The sequence below is a fragment of the Chanodichthys erythropterus genome, chromosome 11 (assembly GCF_024489055.1).
Source record: "Chanodichthys erythropterus isolate Z2021 chromosome 11, ASM2448905v1, whole genome shotgun sequence".
In the NCBI taxonomy this organism is placed as follows: Eukaryota; Metazoa; Chordata; class Actinopteri; order Cypriniformes; family Xenocyprididae; genus Chanodichthys; species Chanodichthys erythropterus.
Window position 1 is genome coordinate 55986717 of NC_090231.1, and position 17727 is coordinate 56004443.

A 17727-nucleotide genomic window follows, 5' to 3' on the forward strand; every position below is an offset into this window, starting at 1 on the left:
TGCTAATAACATTCATCTGGGAATGCAATGTGCTGCACCATTTCATCAGATTTGTAAATCATTTATAAACCTATGTCAACACAGGAGAATATTTCAATATGTTTGTAAATATGCGAACTGTTCATCACAATTTCAAAATAAAAGTTTAAACCCTCACACTGAATGTTTATGTTTTGATGTCCACATATTCTTGTTCAAGAAATTACAGTGGCTGTAGCATTTTTATTGTAAAGAAGTGGCCAAATATTGCAGATTAAGTTAACATTCGAATTAAATGTCATTTGGCTGATATTAAACATGGATTTGACCTGCTGTAAAGTGTAACAACAACAGTCACCAGGCCGTTGGTGCCCTCTGCAGACATTTGTTATAATATGTAATGTAAATAAATTGAGTGTTGTTCTAAAAAAACATATGACTACTTGCTTTTGATACTTTATTTGAACCAAAAATGATTGCCTCATTGTTATTGTATATGTATTTTAAGTCATTTTTAAAGCTATTGTTTGATCCGGTCGATTTTTATTACAAAAAAAAAAAAAAAAAGATTACTCGATTAATCAACAAAATAATTGATCGAATACCAAAATAATCGTTAGTGACAGCCCTAATCTTAAGTGTTGGTCTAAAGATGTTTTAAAGTCTTGGTGGTCAGTTGTCATTGTTAAAAAAAGCTCTCTGTCTCCCAGTGGTGGCAGGTTGAGAAGGTGAACCCTGTCAAACTCTATGAGGAGAATAAAGTCATGGCCGGATTCTCGCTCCTTAACCTCCTCTTCAAGCAGGGGGGATGCAGCCGAGTCAAGATAGCGGTGCAAAAACTTCTTTCCCTCTATGACCAAAAGAAGATCAAGCCTATTGTAGACTCCCTGTGGGCGCTTGAGGAGGTAAGAGACAGCGTTTTCATAAGCAGTCAAATCTTCTTCCATCTTTTGAAAAAGAGTGCTACAGTATGTAAACATACAAATCATACTCATCTGTACGTGCATATTTTACTTTAAGAACTAAAATCCACCTTGTTACTCATTCATATGTGAAGGATCCAGTTGTAACAGAAGAGTGTTTATACATACAATAGAAGCCCTAAAGCTATGGTGTGCAGTTTTGTAGAGGCTAGAAATAAGCTACCGTTTTTGAAAGCATGAGATCCCACCCTCCCTCCAAAGCCACGCCTCCTTCAAAACACAAGATCGTGCACAGCCAGAGCAGAGTCTGCAAAGCGTCAAGAGAGACGGTGTTAAATGACCTCATGTCTTAAACCACATCAAATGCTTTAAGGCCTTTAAGCATATGTGTAAAAAGGTATAATGTTTTAATTAGCAAGTCTGTAACCATCTTGAGCATATAGAAGACCAATTACAGTCAAAAGACCAATTACAGGCAATATAAATATTGCCAATACAGGCAAGTTACCATATTAAATGTATGGTTTATAAAACTTTTTAACAGTTATCAAGGTTAAGCCAAAAAGTTGATTTTTGAAATAATCTCCGATATTTAACAAACGATTTGATTTGACAGCAGTGGTCCTAGAGGCAAAGTTACTCAGAATGAGGAGTTCTACCACTTGGTACGAAAACCATTTTCATGTTTTTTCCTGTTATAGTGCCACCAAGTGGCCAATTGCCACGTCCTTTTTCACGCAACCACAGAATGAGCTCTTACATAGGTGTGCTGAGTTCGGTGAAAATTAATTTTTGCGTTCATTAGTTGAGCCATTTTAGTAACAGTGGCTCCACCAACTTCGAACATTTTGGCGGCCCTTAGGGACCGTGAATCAAAATTTCAACATTCAGACTCCAGAGAATCTTGCTGCACTGGTTTGGTTCTTTTGGGAGCCAAATTTGATGTGCGATTAATTTGCGATTAATTGATCGCTACATCATGTAATTAATTATATTAAAAACATTAATCGCTTGACAGCCTTATAATGAACATAAACAACTTCTTTACATTTATTGTTAGAACTCAAAGTGGTTTTGTAAATGTGCTTTCACACTATGTAGAAATTACTGTAATTACGAGTTTCCAACTTGTAAAAGTTGTATAACTCGTAATTACAACTTGTAAACTGACTGCTGCAGATTAATTTCAGTGTTGATAGTGCTGCCATAAAAAAAAAAAAAAAAAAAAAAAAACGTATAAATAACAGATGGATGCATTTTTTGGGCTTCAAAATCTCGGCCCCCATCCACTGTCATTACAAAGCTTGGAAGAGCCAGGGAATTTTTAAATATATCTCTGATTGTGTTCGTCTGAAAGAAGACAGTCATATACACCTAGGATGGCTTAAGGGCGAGTAAATCATGGAATCATTTTCATTTTTGGGTGCACTATCCCTTTAATTTCATTGATCATTTCAACAGTGGGTTTTATAATTAGAGTTTGAATCACATTCTTTGTGCTCTGTCATTGTGATTTCACTTTAGATTTCTGTCATCAGTCAAGCAATAAATTTACCTCTTAATCCCTGAAAATCAAATTCCCTCAAGCCCTTTGAAAGCTTGGCTGTTGAGGTGTTTATAAAGGAAGATGCATGTGATCAGCTGCTGTCTCAGACCATCAGATGACAGGTGGGCTGTCCGGCTCTGGTACATCTATTTGCTGGTTTATGTTGTTCTGTTCTTCCTACACAGCTAGACACCCTCCCTCTGTGAAACCCAACAGAAGAGCACAGTCTGTGGGCAAACCTGGCCGTGTTTTACCAAGCTGTGTGTGATTCGCTTTATTCTCATTGCAGAAGTCTCTGAAAATGATGGATAACTGTGTGATTTCCTGTGTGGTGTTGAGGCACACTCTTTCTTTGATTATGCAGCTTCAATTTACTTTTCCTTGAGGCCAATTCACACTGAACCGACAGATGTTGACCAACAACAACAGACACTTCCTTGGGTTTTATCTAGTGGTTGACAGTTTTTTTTTTTGATGGCTGATGCTAATAAATTAAAAAATAAATCTTTAAAATAAACATGATTATACCTTAGATGGTAACTTCTGCAATCCTATTACAGTATTTTTCACAAATAAATTAATTGTTTTAAAATATATGAATAAAAAGGAAGTAAAAGGCAATCAGTAATCTGGTAAGTTTATGCACACTGGTTATCATATAATAGGAACAATTGTACAACTTAGAACATTCAACCAATCAGGTACAAGCATTTAACAGCCCCCGTAGTATAAATAGATTATAATTTCTCACTTAGAGAATAGTTATATAAAATCAATAGCACAGTCGCAGTAGAATTGTGTACTTTCAAATTATATTTCTTTTTTCTTTGTGCCTATGGCAGAATCACAAACACTACTTTTGCTCATGTGAACATTTGTTATGTTTGGCTGAACTCATCTAATACTCTGTAAGCGTTGATAGCTGTCATCCGCATGACTCTTTAGATTGTGTGATTCACTCTCTCACTGAGCGCTTTCACACGTTTCCTCCTGTGTTTCCCTGCAGCTGTTGAGTGCAGTGTTTATATCACACTGATTGATTGCATCAACTGAGAGCATGTGTCAGACTCTTGAATTTGTGGATATTACAGCATCTGTTGTCTTTTTGTCTGTATAATCAAATTCAGTTTTTGTTTCTTCATACCTGGCTTTTGGGGGTAAATTGATGGCTGTCAGCACAAGAATGCATCACTGACAGATGTTTTAGTGTAGTGCAGGAGACAGCAGGACAAAGATGCAGGCTTTAAAATGACCGTGATTTTAATGGTAAAAAACGCTACAGTTTTTACAAAGTACAGTAAAAATGTTAATTAGTTATAATAATTGGCATTCATTATAAAGCAGAAATTGCAAAACTGAATTGGGCTCACATAGCTTACCCCTCTCAATCAGGAGGAATCCAAATGTTTCCATATTCGCAATGTAACATTTATTGCTTGCTGAACTACTGTTCATTATAAACTAAGGCTTTGTTTTTGACTCTTGTTTCAATATCCACGTAAAACATCATCCTTCGCACCCGCAAAAAAATAGCAAACCATTGAACTGAGCAGTGTTAACTTTGTCTGCATTTAGTTTGCTGATAAATGGTTGAAATGTAAGGTTAGCAATGCTAGAACTGACATGTAGTGTCTGCGTGTGTGAGTGAGGCGCCTGCACGATCAATTGGATTTAATAAAAGATAAACATTTTAATAAAAAAAAAGAAAACGAATACAATGCATCAAATGAGCATAGCCTGTACTAGCCCTACTTGATGCACAGTTTTTCTCTTTTGTTTTGTTAATCTGTTAATTATTTCAGTGAAATATATACAAACCCGATTCCAAAAAAGTTGGGACACTGTACAAATTGTGAATAAAAACAGAATGCAATGATGTGGAAGTTTAAAATTTCAAAATTTTATTCAGAATACAACATAGATGACATCTCAGTTTAAACATTTGATAAAATATATAATTTTAAGGGAAAAATAAGTTGATTTCAAATTTCATGGCATCAACACATCTCAAAAAAGTTGGGACAAGGCCATGTTTACTACTGTGTGGCATCCCCTCTTCTTTTTATAACAGTCTGCAAACGTTTGGGGACTGAGGAGACAAGTTGCTCAAGTTTAGGAATAGGAATGTTGTCCCATTCTTGTCTAATACAGGCTTCTAGTTGCTCAACTGTCTTAGGTCTTCTTTGTCGCATCTTCCTCTTTATGATGCGCCAAATGTTTTCTACGGGTGAAAGATCTGGACTGCAGGCTGGCCATTTCAGTACCCGGATCCTTCTTCTACGCAGCCATGATGTTGTAACTGATGCAGTATGTGGTCTGGAATTGTCATGTTGGAAAATGAAAGGTCTTCCCTGAAAGAGACGACGTCTGGATGGGAGCATATGTTGTTCTAGAACTTGGATATACCTTTCAGCATTGATGGTGCCTTTCCAGATGTGCAAGCTGCCCATGCCACACGCACTCATGCAACCTTCCATTACAGTAGCATTCCTGTATGTGATGCAGTGCCGTCTAAGGGCCCGAAGATCACGGGTATCCAGTATGGTTTTCCGGCCTTGACCCTTACGCAGAGATTGTTCCAGATTCTCTGAATCTTTTGGATGATATTATGCACTGTAGATGATGATAACTTCAAACTCTTTGCAATTTTTCTCTGAGAAACTCCTTTCTGATATTGCTCCACCATTTTTCGCCACAGCATTGGGGGAATTGGTGATCCTCTGCCCATCTTGACTTCTGAGAGACACTGCCACTCTGAGAGGCTCTTTTTATACCCAATCATGTTGCCAGTTGACCTAATGAGTTGCAAATTGGTCTTCCAGCTGTTCCTTATATGTACATTTAACTTTTCCGGCCTCTTATTGCTACCTGTCCCAACTTTTTTGGAATGTGTAGCTCTCATGAAATCCAAAATGAGCCAATATTTGGCATGACATTTCAAAATGTCTCAACATTTGATATGTTATCTATATTCTATTGTGAATAAAATATAAGTTTATGAGATTTGTAAATTATTGCATTCCTTTTTTATTCACAGTTTGTACAGTGTCCCAACTTTTTTGGAATCGAGTTTGTATTTTGTGTAGTCTTATTATTGTTATGAATGGGAGCTCAGGCAGAGGATCCAAGTGCAGCGTTTTATTAATAACAAGATTGGTCGTACAGGCAGGGTCAAAACAGGAACAAACAGAAACAGTGAGGAACAGGCAGAGTCGTAGTCAAGGGACAGGCAATGATCAGGACAGGCAGCAATGGGTCAATAACGAGAAGCAGGCAGGAACGATAACAAGCAGGCAGACAGGATAGAAACGCTCAGAAATGATACAGTAGTAATCAAGACTTTGCGGTGAGGTGGTGTGTGTGACAGTCCTTTATAGTCCTGTAAATGAGCTGCAGCTGGGTGTGGTGATCAGTGCAGTGTGCTATAGGGTGGATGTGGCAACAGGTGATTGGTGTGACGTGAACATGTGACTGACAGGGAGGATTGTGGGAAGTGTAGTCCGGGAACTGACAGGAGCAGACGGTGATCGTGACAATTATGTTTTTCCTTGTATAGCCTATTATTCTGTTTTTCTCTGCATTGCAGGTGTATGATGTGTGAATCCTTATGTTCTGTTGTTGCCATTTGCGCATGCAAAGCGAGATCACTGGAAAGAAAAAAAAATTAGTGGTATTTTATAGACACTCATGTATTCTAATTTAATATTAATTTGACATTTTAATCGTGTCGTTTAATGGTTAATAATCGGTTAGTGAGTGATTGTCGGTCAGGAAAATAAACTAAATGTTCTCATAACAATTCTCCACAAGATTCACTATGCTGCACGCAAGTTCCGTTATTTACTAGAAGAGGAAAGTTTAAATTAAAACTCGTGGGTTGAAAGACATTTCTTAAATTCTGAAAATAATGTTAGATTTTGTTCTTTGGGCGGCTCACCAATGCATTAGATTTCCCTAAAATAAGTCAGCTTGTCCAGAGTTCATGTGTGGAGAAGAATTGGTCACACTTTAGTTGAGGATCCAATCCTCGCTATTAACTAACTATTGACTACAACTTTTGCCTCAGTAAACTCCTAATTTATTGTTTATTAATAGTTAGTAAGGTAGTTGTTAAATTTAGGTATTGGGTAGGATTAAGAATGTAGAATAAGGTCATGCAGAATAAGGCATTAATATGTGCTCTATAAGTACTAATAAACAGCCAATATCCTGGTAATATGCATGCCAGTAAACAACTAGTCAATAGTAAGAGTTGGATCCTAAACTGAAGTGTTACCAAAGAATTCCTGAAGATAGTCGTGAAGCACAGTTCTTCAGCAGTGATGTTAGCGTGTCGGCCTTCTGTGGGACAGAGCTTTATACCAGAGTACAGAACTGTTACGACCTCCCATATAGGGTCCTTAATACGTAAGATTTGTGTGGGCCGTCTGGCCTACACCTGTCAGTCTCTATGGTCCATACGTCTGTATATTTACACATTTAGGACTCATTTTGGGCTCTTGCCTTGTCACGGTTCAATTGCATACAGTATTATGTTACTACAGTTAAAATGTATTAAAAGTTGTTTGCAGTTTTAAGCTTGTAATGTGGGGATGGCGAAATAATTGTGTTCCTGTAGATGCTAATCGAGAACTCATTATGCAGGACACACCTGTAATCCTGTTTGTGTAGAGAGCTGTGATCTTTTGGAGAGACTTCAAAGCGTCGCGCTGGTGAAATTAGCATGTACAGCTGGTGCTCATGCAGAGAATGGTGCATTCGTGCATTTAAATTGCCATGCTACTTTATGATATCATATTTCATAAAATATTTCATAAAATTACACCAAAGTTCATTTCTGCTCATTTTAATTTTTTTTTCTAACCTTTCAATGTGATTGAAATATTGAAATTTCTTTCTTGCAATTCTGACTTTTTTGTGAGATATAAACTTTTTTTCCTCAAAATTGGACATTCATAATTATGACTTTATATCTCACAATTCTGACTTTATCGCCCTGTTACCACCTGGCATAAAGATGTGATTTGGTCGATCGGATCACAAGTAGATGAGGGAGAAACATTCCCGTTTCCACCTGTTATTTTAATCCATCTTTTTTGTCCACTTTCAACCACTTCTGTCCTGATTTCTTGGAGAGGAGGGTCTATGGTTGGGTAAATGTTAGGGTTTTTTCAGATCTTTCGATCTAATAAACAAAATAAGCTCACATATTTTACATATGAACACGCCCGGAGATGATGGAAAAAACCCGGTCGAAATCGTTTTCGACTACCTCTGGAAGTGGTTAAAAGTGGATAAGCTCAAAACATTTTACACATTTACAGGTGGAAATAGGACCTATAATTTTTGTGAGTTTATATCATGCTGTTCTGAGAAAATAACTCTTAACTGCAAGATAAAAAGTTGCAATTATACCTTTTTTATTTTTTATTCAGTGACGGAAAGAAGCTTCCATAATTTTGAGACCAGCCAAACCAGCCAAATTTCTTTCTTCAAAGACTATGATGTTATCATGAATCATTGACTTACCTTGGCTTTAACACTGTTGCCATAGATCTTCTGTCTCAATGACAAGAGCCTTTGGGTCTATTGAAAATGTTCTCTGATAAATTATAGCACTTTGCTCGAACATTTACTGCATATCCTGAGCTTTAGGCAGTACAGCTCGAGATGGGTGATTGGGGATTGTAGTGCAGTTAGATCCTTGTCAGCCAGGGTCAGGTGATTATGTACAACACAAAAGACACAACATGTGCGGCTCTGACACTTCCCACATTGATAAGAGAGAGAAAAGGAGTACAAAGAAGACAAAATGAGTGGAGTGAAAAAAGAGTGGGGGGAATGAAAATGAGTGAGGAGGAGGGAAAGAAACTGCTTTTGTAATGCGAAAAGGAGAAGAATTGAGAGGATGACAGAAAAGTGAACTGAGGTTGAGCACAGATGGCAAACCATGCACCTTTTCTTTCTTTCTTTCTTTTTTTGGGAGTTCATTTTATGGAAGATTTTTTTTTTGCATTTAAAATCCATTTGCTCTAAAAATCCGAGGGGGCACAGGCCTTGGTTTGAATGGGCTTGCTTTTTCGGCAGACGGTAATGTGTGTGGTGCGCTGCAGGAGGGACTAGAATCTCATTATGTGTTTACAGTTCAAGCTGCTGTCTCCCTCTCGGCATGTTATGAAGATGGCTTTCCTGATGTAAAATTGAACACCAAAAACGTTCGGAGCTCTTACCTGGCGGATATTCAATCTTTATTATGTGTTTGTGACAAATGATACAGCCGGCAGGACACTATTTTTGTCTGTTTCATGTTAAATTTCATGTTTATTTACCAATCAAATCTCCTGAGTTGATGATATTGGACAATTTCTCTCATGTAAGAAATAATTTATGATGGAACGTTGAATTATTAGAAAATAATGCACACCCGAGGTGGTAATGCGGCCATGAAGCGGAGTTACACCTCGGGTGTGCATTATTTTCTAATAATTCAACGAGCTGGAGTTGATTATTCCGCTTATAATACATTACTAATCACACTGTCTACAAAGTCACCAAGGATCGCCCCGATTGGCCTGAAAAAAAAAAAAAAAAACATGAATATGGCTATAACAATAAATCAGATTGACTTGAAAATTGGCATGCAGCGTCAAGATGCCATGATTGTCTATGAGGACGTTGATGTGTCTCAAAAAACATGTCTGCCATCAGCCAATGAAGTTTGAGCTGCTTTCAGATAAGGTTAATGTAGGCCAATCAAAGTGAAACTCGCTGGGCCTGTTTAACTCACGGCCCTAGAGGCCTGTGAGAGATTCAAAAGAAATCGGCCTCCGGGGGGCGCCTTTGCTTTTGTCACTTGCGTAAAGGATCGTCTATCACACGATTTTTTGCACATGCCCACAACATTCATACCACATAGTAGAACTCCTCATTCTGAGCAACTTTGTCTCTAGGACTGCCGCTGTCCATCAAATCATTCTTTATATATTGGAGATTATTTCAAAAACTAACTTTGGTGAACTAGTCCTGGATTGTTGGCTTAACCTTGATAACTGTTAAAAAGCTTAATAAACCATATATTTCCTATGGTAAATTACCTGTATTGGCTGTAAATGGTCTTTTCCATTTATGAACGAGATGGTTACAGGCTTGGTAATTAAAACATTATACCTTTTTACGCATGTGCTTCTTAAAGACCTTAAAGTGCTTGAACCTCAATAATTCCAAAATGTAATTTTAGCGGACTGTCCTCCAAAAAAAAAACAGACCCTATAGGCTGCTTTTTAAGCACCTTATTACAACCTATATTTACATTTTAAAGTCATGCGCCCTCTAGCTGGCGTAAAAATAATGACAGTTTTGTGTTTCGTCTGTCATCATGAAATGACGTATAACTGTCGTTATCAATCAAAATGCGTGTTCATTTAAATGCAATCTCTGGACTTTTTACACCATTTGTCCTATTTCCATTTAGCAAAACTCTTTTCTTTTATTAACGACTACACCCACCCCACCTCTAAACCTACCCTTAGTGATTTATAGTGCTTATACACTTTATGAGCACTGGGATCAAACCCACGATTGCATGATCACATGATTGCATATTGTTATATATTGCAATGCTCTGACTATTGAGCTACGCGAAACCCGAAATATCACGCAGAAAAAAGGGTAAAATCCATTAAAATGAAAGTGCCCTGTTGTCGATAGGGGCGCAACTTTAGTAAACGCTCATATGGGTCGTATTTCAGGGAAGTGACAAATAACCTATATAGGCATATTGGTTGGAGAACATGTTGAATTTTAGAGTTATAAGGCAGGCTTGAGCCATTTATAGCAGACTAGTGCAGTTATTAATGCAGAAAGAGAGAGAAAGAGAGATTAAGCATGTGTGAATTACCTGAGTCAGAGTTTGGCAGCAGTGTCTCTACTAATAGCGAAACTGTAAGTTTATCTGTTTCAATAACAATGCCATTATTACCTCGCTAGTGAGAAATGTCATGTTGCTTTGAAGCTGCTAAACTATTTTACTGATAATATCGTCAGAGCAGCACTGACAACACATTTCTGTGTGAGTTTGTGTCCGTACTGTGTGTGTGTGTGTGTGTGTGTGCTTTTGAGTGGGAGAGAGAGCAGTAGAAAGAGATTTTGTGCTTTCCGTACATAATAAAACTTGTCATTTTTATCCTATTGTTTACTATATTTCTTTGCTTGGTCAGTGTTGTTTTGGGTTTTGGTTCTTTTGCTGTTTTAGGCTGTAAGGACCTTTGAAATAACTGAAAACATTTGGTGAATGCAGTCAAACTACTTTAGCCGTGCGTTTCCCTGAAAATAATTGCACATCATAGAACATTCGTCAACCAATCAGATTCAAGCATTCAACAGCGCAGTAGTATAAGATTAAATATTCACCCCAAAATTAAAAAAAATAAAAAAAATTTAATGCAAAATATAATACATTTTCATTTTGCAATTTTGTATATATTTATTACATAATAAAATTGTGTTATATTGTGCATTTATTAATTTTTATGATATTTTTAAATCAGTATAAAGACTTGACACTTTAAAAGTGCCCTAATTAAAAATTGAATTTATCTTGGCATAGTTGAATAACAAGAGTTCAGTACATGGAAATGACATACAGTGAGTCTCAAACTCCATTGTTTCCTCCTCCTTATATAAATCTAATTTGTTTAAAAGACCTCCGAAGAACAGGTGAATCTCAACATAACACCGACTGTTACGTATCAGTCGGGATCATTAATATGTACACCCCCAATATTTGCATATGCCAGCCCATGTTCAAGCATTAGACAAGGGCAGGATGTCTGGATGTGCACAACTGAATCATCAGACTAGGTAAGCAAGCAAGAACAATAGCGAAAAATGGCAGATGGAGCGATAATAACTGACATGATCCATGATATCATGATATTTTTAGTGATATTTGTAAATTGTCTTTCTAAATGTTTTGTTAGCATGCTGCTAATGTACTGTTAAATGTGGTTAAAGTTACAATCGTTTCTTACTGTATTCACGGAGACAAGAGCCATTGCTATTTTCATTTTTAAACACTTGCAGTCTGTATAATTCATAAACACAACTTCATTCTTTATAAATCTAGCCGTTAGCCACAGAGCATAGCCTCAAACACATTCAGAATCAAATGTAAACATCCAAATAAATACAATACTCACATAATTCGATGTATGCATGCAGTATGCATGACGAACACTTTGTAAAGAACAATTTTGAGGGTTATATTAGCTGTGTGAACTTTGTTTATGCTGTTTAAGGCAAGCACGAGCTCCGGGGGCGGGGAGCGTGTGCATTTAAAGGGGCCGCAGCCTAAATCGGCTCATATTTAATGATGCCCCAAAATAGGCAGTTAAAAAAAATAATTAAAAAAATCTATGGGTTATTTTGAGCTGAAACTTCACAGACACATTCAGGGGACACCTTAGACTTATATTACATCTTTTAAAAAGACGTTAGCACCTTTAATATATACTGATTTAACAGAGCTATGTACTCTTAGAATCTTTAAACTGTGTTAATTCATTATTCATTGTTTAATGCAAATTATTAGTTCAGTTAGTGAACAGGTGAAGATAATTACAAACACTGCTAAAAAAAAGCTTAAATCATTTTAAAGAAATATGATTAAAAAGAGGCTTTTTAATGCAAAATGTAATACATTTTCATCATGCTATTTTGTATATATATTTATTGCATACTTAAAATGTATTTTATTGTGAATGTTGTATATTTTAAATTCGTTTTCTTATTTTAAAGGCTTTACACATAATAATAACAATAATAATAATAATAATAATGATAAATAATATCTTTTAAAATAGGCTTCATTTTTTTTTTTCCATTTGGGAGTGAAATATGACCCTGTCATGATTTTTGACTAATTGAGTCATTCTTCCTAATCACCACTAATCTTTTCTGTGGAACATTTGCCTGCACAGCAGTTCATGTTCATTTGAGCTCTACTTGTAGTGTTGTCTCACGTCAGTGACCGCAGCAAACCTCATTGGCCGTTGTGCCCAACAAAGAAGCCGCTCTGTGACATTTTCTCCTCAATCACACGGTGCGTTGCACTGTTGTCGTGGTAACCGGGGGCCTGCTCTATGCTGGTGTCTGGTGACCTGGCAGTGGCTTGAAGTCACTTCGAGTCAGATGCAAAGATGTTTAGATCAGCACTGACCTGAGACCTGCAGAATGGAATGGCAGAGCTGTATCTCAAAGCATGATGCTTGACAGGCATACTGGATGTTTGCTTAATTGGTCTGTGCTTGTGGGCTTTAGCCAATTAGTTCCTCATCCTGCATGGCTAAGTGAGCATTTGCTCAAGAGAGTACAGTATGACGCATACAAGAAAAAAGAAGCACTTAATCATTTGTACATGGTTTGCACAAGCACAAAAATGATCTGTTTCTTTGCATATTGTTAAGTCTCAGCCACCCACACACATATAAAGCAGCATGTTAACCACATTACAACATTCTCGCAGCAGAGAAAAGCTTGTCCTTTCCTCAAGGCCACAGCTGTATTCCTGAGTTATTATACAGTTAAGTAGCTTTCACACGTCACGGATCCCTTTTAACCCTTAATTCATCCATGTTTCGTAGTAATCTTGGGTTTTAAGATGTCACACTAGGCTAACCAACTGGATTAATCTGGGTCTCATTTGCATCCAGAAGGTTTTAAGATTTTGAAGAACATAATATAAAGAAATGTTATAATGTCTGATCCTGCATTATTTCTAGATCATCCAAAAATGGAAATTCCGTCATCAATTACTCACCTTGATGTTTTGCTCTCATCTGATATTGTCAGTGCAGTCAAATTGAAGATATTACTGAATATTACGTTTCTTTAAACCCCAACTAAGCAAGCCAAAGGCGACAAGGAACCCAAACTCCATCAGGTGACAGAAATGAAAAAAAAAAAAACCTTAGGAGAAACCAGGCTCAGTTTTGGGACCCATTCTCCTCTGACCAAATAAACATACATGGTGTCAGGGAATCACAGGGTATGGCATCTGCCTGGGCAGTTGCAAAGTAATGTTTTTATTGCAGGATTAATGGAGTAATATTACCACGTGTCACATATAATTTGTGAGTAAATTAAAGTGATCTTGTTGTTACATTCGTGTCACATGAGTTCAATGGCGCTGCAGATGAGTCTATTGTATTTACAACTAGAGCTGCAACAATAAATCGATGCTTTTCAATTTGTGGATCGTTTCTGAGATTTTCCGAATGCATCCGCGATTCTCTCTTGAATTGATTCTGAGCTTAGTTTTTAACAACAGATGCCGCTCAAATGCTCATGAAGAAGAGCGTTTGTGAGTTTGACTGAGTCTGAGAATGTACTTGCACTTCAAACTGCGTTTATGATGCAAGATTAATGTAAACAGCCCATTGTAAACACCCTTTTAATTGGCTTCAACCTGATTATTTTATAGAAGGTTCAAGTGTTGTGTGTAAGGAATTGGAAGGAAGCAGAGTACGGCTGTTTCTAAAGCATGCAGTGCCATCTGCTGTTAAAAACTAAGCTCAGAATCGATTCGAGAGAGAATCGTGATGCATTGGGAAAATCTCAGAATCAATCCAGAATCATTTCTCGATTCGCAAGGCATCGATTTATTTTCCCAGCCCTATTTACAACGTAATTTTGCAGTATTGAGTATTGTAGCCAATCACGGGCTATTTCTTCTCAAAATAACGACCGATCAGAGGTGTTTTAGTTACCGGTAGTGAGAACCTGTTCAAAACGTTTATGTTTAGCGCAAGTTTACTAAGTTTTATACGTGCACAAATCCTCTCATTTCAACAAACAAAGTGAAGAAACAAAGTAAATAATAGATAAATTGTGAAGTTTAGTCAGTTTCATTGATTTCAGTGAGTTTGCACTGAACTGACAGCTTCAGTGATTATAAAGGAAGCTCTCTTTACTCGCTGTCTGTGTAATTTAAATTGCAATTTGAAGAAAAATTTGGTAACACTTTATTTTAAAATGATGTACCCATAACTCTAGAGTAAGTACATGCTAATTAACACCTTAAAATAAAGTGTAACCAAAAGTTTTTGTTTTTCATGAGACTTTGTGACCTTTCCTACAAATATATACTTCACACTTCAGTACAAACAGTGACAAAAATAGACAAAAACTAGAAAAATAGATTTCACAAATGTGGATAATTTTTAAAGGATGAACAAAAAAGGTTTTTGGTCATCACATTAAAAATAACATTTCAGCTGGATATTATACAGACTTTTGAGCTTTGAAGTGCTGGAAAAAAAATGTACTTGAAAGTACTTGAAAAGTCAGTGGTCTATAACTGTCTACTTTGCTAGGTTATGATCAAAACTATATGATTCATCTTTGGACGCAATTCACACGCACTTGACATCACATCGAGGGAGTAAGATTTGATGACACCATCAGAGTTCGCCATCTTTAAATCTTTTTGTGATACTTGTGTGAACATATTATTTTAGAATATAGAACAAATGGTCTACTTTTATGGTGTCTTTTTACACTTTCACTGTATGGAAAAGAGTGGTCTTTTTGTGTTCCTTGAAGAAAACAGAGTTTACTCAATTATTACAATGTGCAATGTCAAGTATAGGGATCGTAGTTGATCTGTGATTCGTACGGACCAGGCATCACAGTTCGAAATGCATGTAGTTCTCAGATTAATTATCATAGAGTGAATGTTTATCATTTGCACGTGTTTTAGGTCCTGTCAGTTTAAACATTCAAGGGATTTAAAGGCATTTGAGCGGAAGACGGCCCAAAAGAGAACTCATTTCAGAGCTCACACACTGTCTTCTGTGCATATACATAGAGTCACAAACACCGAGTTCTGTCCTCTTTCTCGTCTGTTTGTGCTTGAACAGACATATACATGCAAAATAATATAAAACACCCATCTCAGTGAGTATCCTTGTAAACACATTCGCATATGGCTTATGTGAATCTAAACAACTGAGAAATAAAATGGATGTGTATCATTATATCAGGTCTTAAAGTGACAGCAGTCTAATAAATCTGCTGCTGTCTGAGTCATTAATGTTAATCAAACAAAATACAGAAAGAAAATCACTTTTGTAGCTTTAACAAAAATTAATTATATTTAATTTATACAGCGAAGAGTATGCAGTGTTATTTTACATCTGATTATTCCATTTCTGTACCTGAATACTGTTAGACTTACCTAAAAACATAAAGCACTGTTTATTTCATTTATATCTTTGTTCTATTTATTTAATGCTTGTAAATTGTTTATTATTTTCTATGCAGATGCACTTTCCTACAGAATCACCCAAATCATTCTAGAATGATTCATTCTTTCCAAATGGATGGTTTTCATGTCGCAATATAGGCCTATATCGCAAAAAAAAAAAAAAAAAAAAAAATATTGCAATGTCAGTTTTTGCCAATAATGTGCAGCCCTACTTCACATTATTCAGTCTAATTTTTTCCTCAGATTGTCTTGAAATAATTATATCCGTGTACTTGTAGTTTTGAAAGTGCTTGTTGAGAACAGGTGGTTTTATATGGATAAAGGACCAAGTCTGAGTGGATTATTGAATCTTAGTGGATATTTTATATTTATATTTTTAGTATTCAGTTTCAGTACCTGCAATTTCAAATCTAAATGATAATATGGGGCATTTGCAATAAAACATTTATCTCATTATTATATTAACTGATATTATGAACCTGGTTTGATGAGGATAGTGCTATGACAACAACATTTTAAAAGGAAGTACTTCTCCATAAATCTATTTTTTTAGCATTTTTTTATATATATATATATATATATATATATATATATATATATATATATATATATATATATATATTACAACATAAATGTTTGTATCTTAATAAAACATTCCTAACAATAGCCAATAGAAAAATTATATATATCTGGTAATCTGAAAATCTTTTTTTCCTGGCATTTAAATACAAACCCGATTCCAAAAAAGTTGGGACAAGGCCATGTTTACCACTGTGTGGCATCCCCTCTTCTTTTTATAACAGTCTGCAAACGTCTGGGGACTGAGGAGACAAGTTGCTCAAGTTTAGGAATAGGAATGTTGTCCCATTCTTGTCTAATACAGGCTTCTAGTGAAATGGACTGCAGGCTGGCCATTTCAGTACCCGGATCCTTCTTCTACGCAGCCATGATGTTGTAATTGATGCAGTATGTGGTCTGGCATTGTCATGTTGGAAAATGCAAGGTCTTCCCTAAAAGAGACGATGTCTGGATGGGAGCATATGTTGTTCTAGAACTTGGATATACCTTTCAGCATTGATGGTGCCTTTCCAGATGTGTAAGCTGCCCATGCCACACGCACTCATGCAACCCCATACCATCAGAGATGCAGGCTTCTGAACTGAGCGCTGATAACAACTTGGGTTGTCCTTGTCCTCTTTAGTCCGGATGACATGGCGTCCCAGTTTTCCAAAAAGAACTTCAAATTTTGATTCGTCTGACCACAGAACAGTTTTCCACTTTGCCACAGTCCATTTTAAATGAGCCTTGGCCCAGAGAAAACGCCTGTGCTTCTGGATCATGTTTAGATATGGCTTCTTTTTTGACCTATAGAGTTTTAGCCAGCAACAGCGAATGGCACGGTGGATTGTGTTCACAACAATGTTTTCTGGAAGTATTCCTGAGCCCATGTTGTGATTTCCAGTAGCATTCTTGTATGCGATGCAGTGCCGTCTAAGGGCCCGAAGATCACGGGCATCCAGTATGGTTTTCCGGCCTTGACCCTTACGCACAGAGATTGTTCCAGATTCTCTGAATCTTTGGATGATATTATGCACTGTAGATGATGATAACTTCAAACTCTTTGAATTTTTTCTCTGAGAAACTCTTTCTGATATTGCTCCAGTATTTTTCGCCGCAGAATTGGGGGAATTGGTGATCCTCTGCCCATCTTGACTTCTGAGAGACACTGCCACTCTGAGAGGCTCTTTTTATACCCAATCATGTTGCCAATTGACTTAATAAGTTGCAAATTGGTCCTCCAGCTGTTCCTTATATGTACATTTAACTTTTCCGGCCTCTTATTGCTATCTGTCCCAACTTTTTTGGAATCTGTAGCTCTCATGAAATCCAAAATGAGCCAATATTTGGCATGACATTTTAAAATGTCTCACTTTCAACATTTGATATGTTATCTATATTCTATTGTGAATAAAATATAAGTTTATGAGATTTGTAAATTATTGCATTCCTTTTTT

General features: G+C 36.6%; 1 protein-coding gene across 1 annotated transcript in view; it reads left to right on the forward strand.

Annotated features, from left to right (window-relative positions):
• vat1l (vesicle amine transport 1-like) overlaps positions 1-17727 on the forward strand; it is a 44076-nt gene that overhangs the window by 14677 nt on the left and 11672 nt on the right. Inside the window, exon 7 of the mRNA XM_067401459.1 lies at positions 690-884. Coding sequence (XP_067257560.1) covers positions 690-884 — 195 coding nt within the window. The remainder of the gene's footprint in view (positions 1-689; positions 885-17727) is intronic.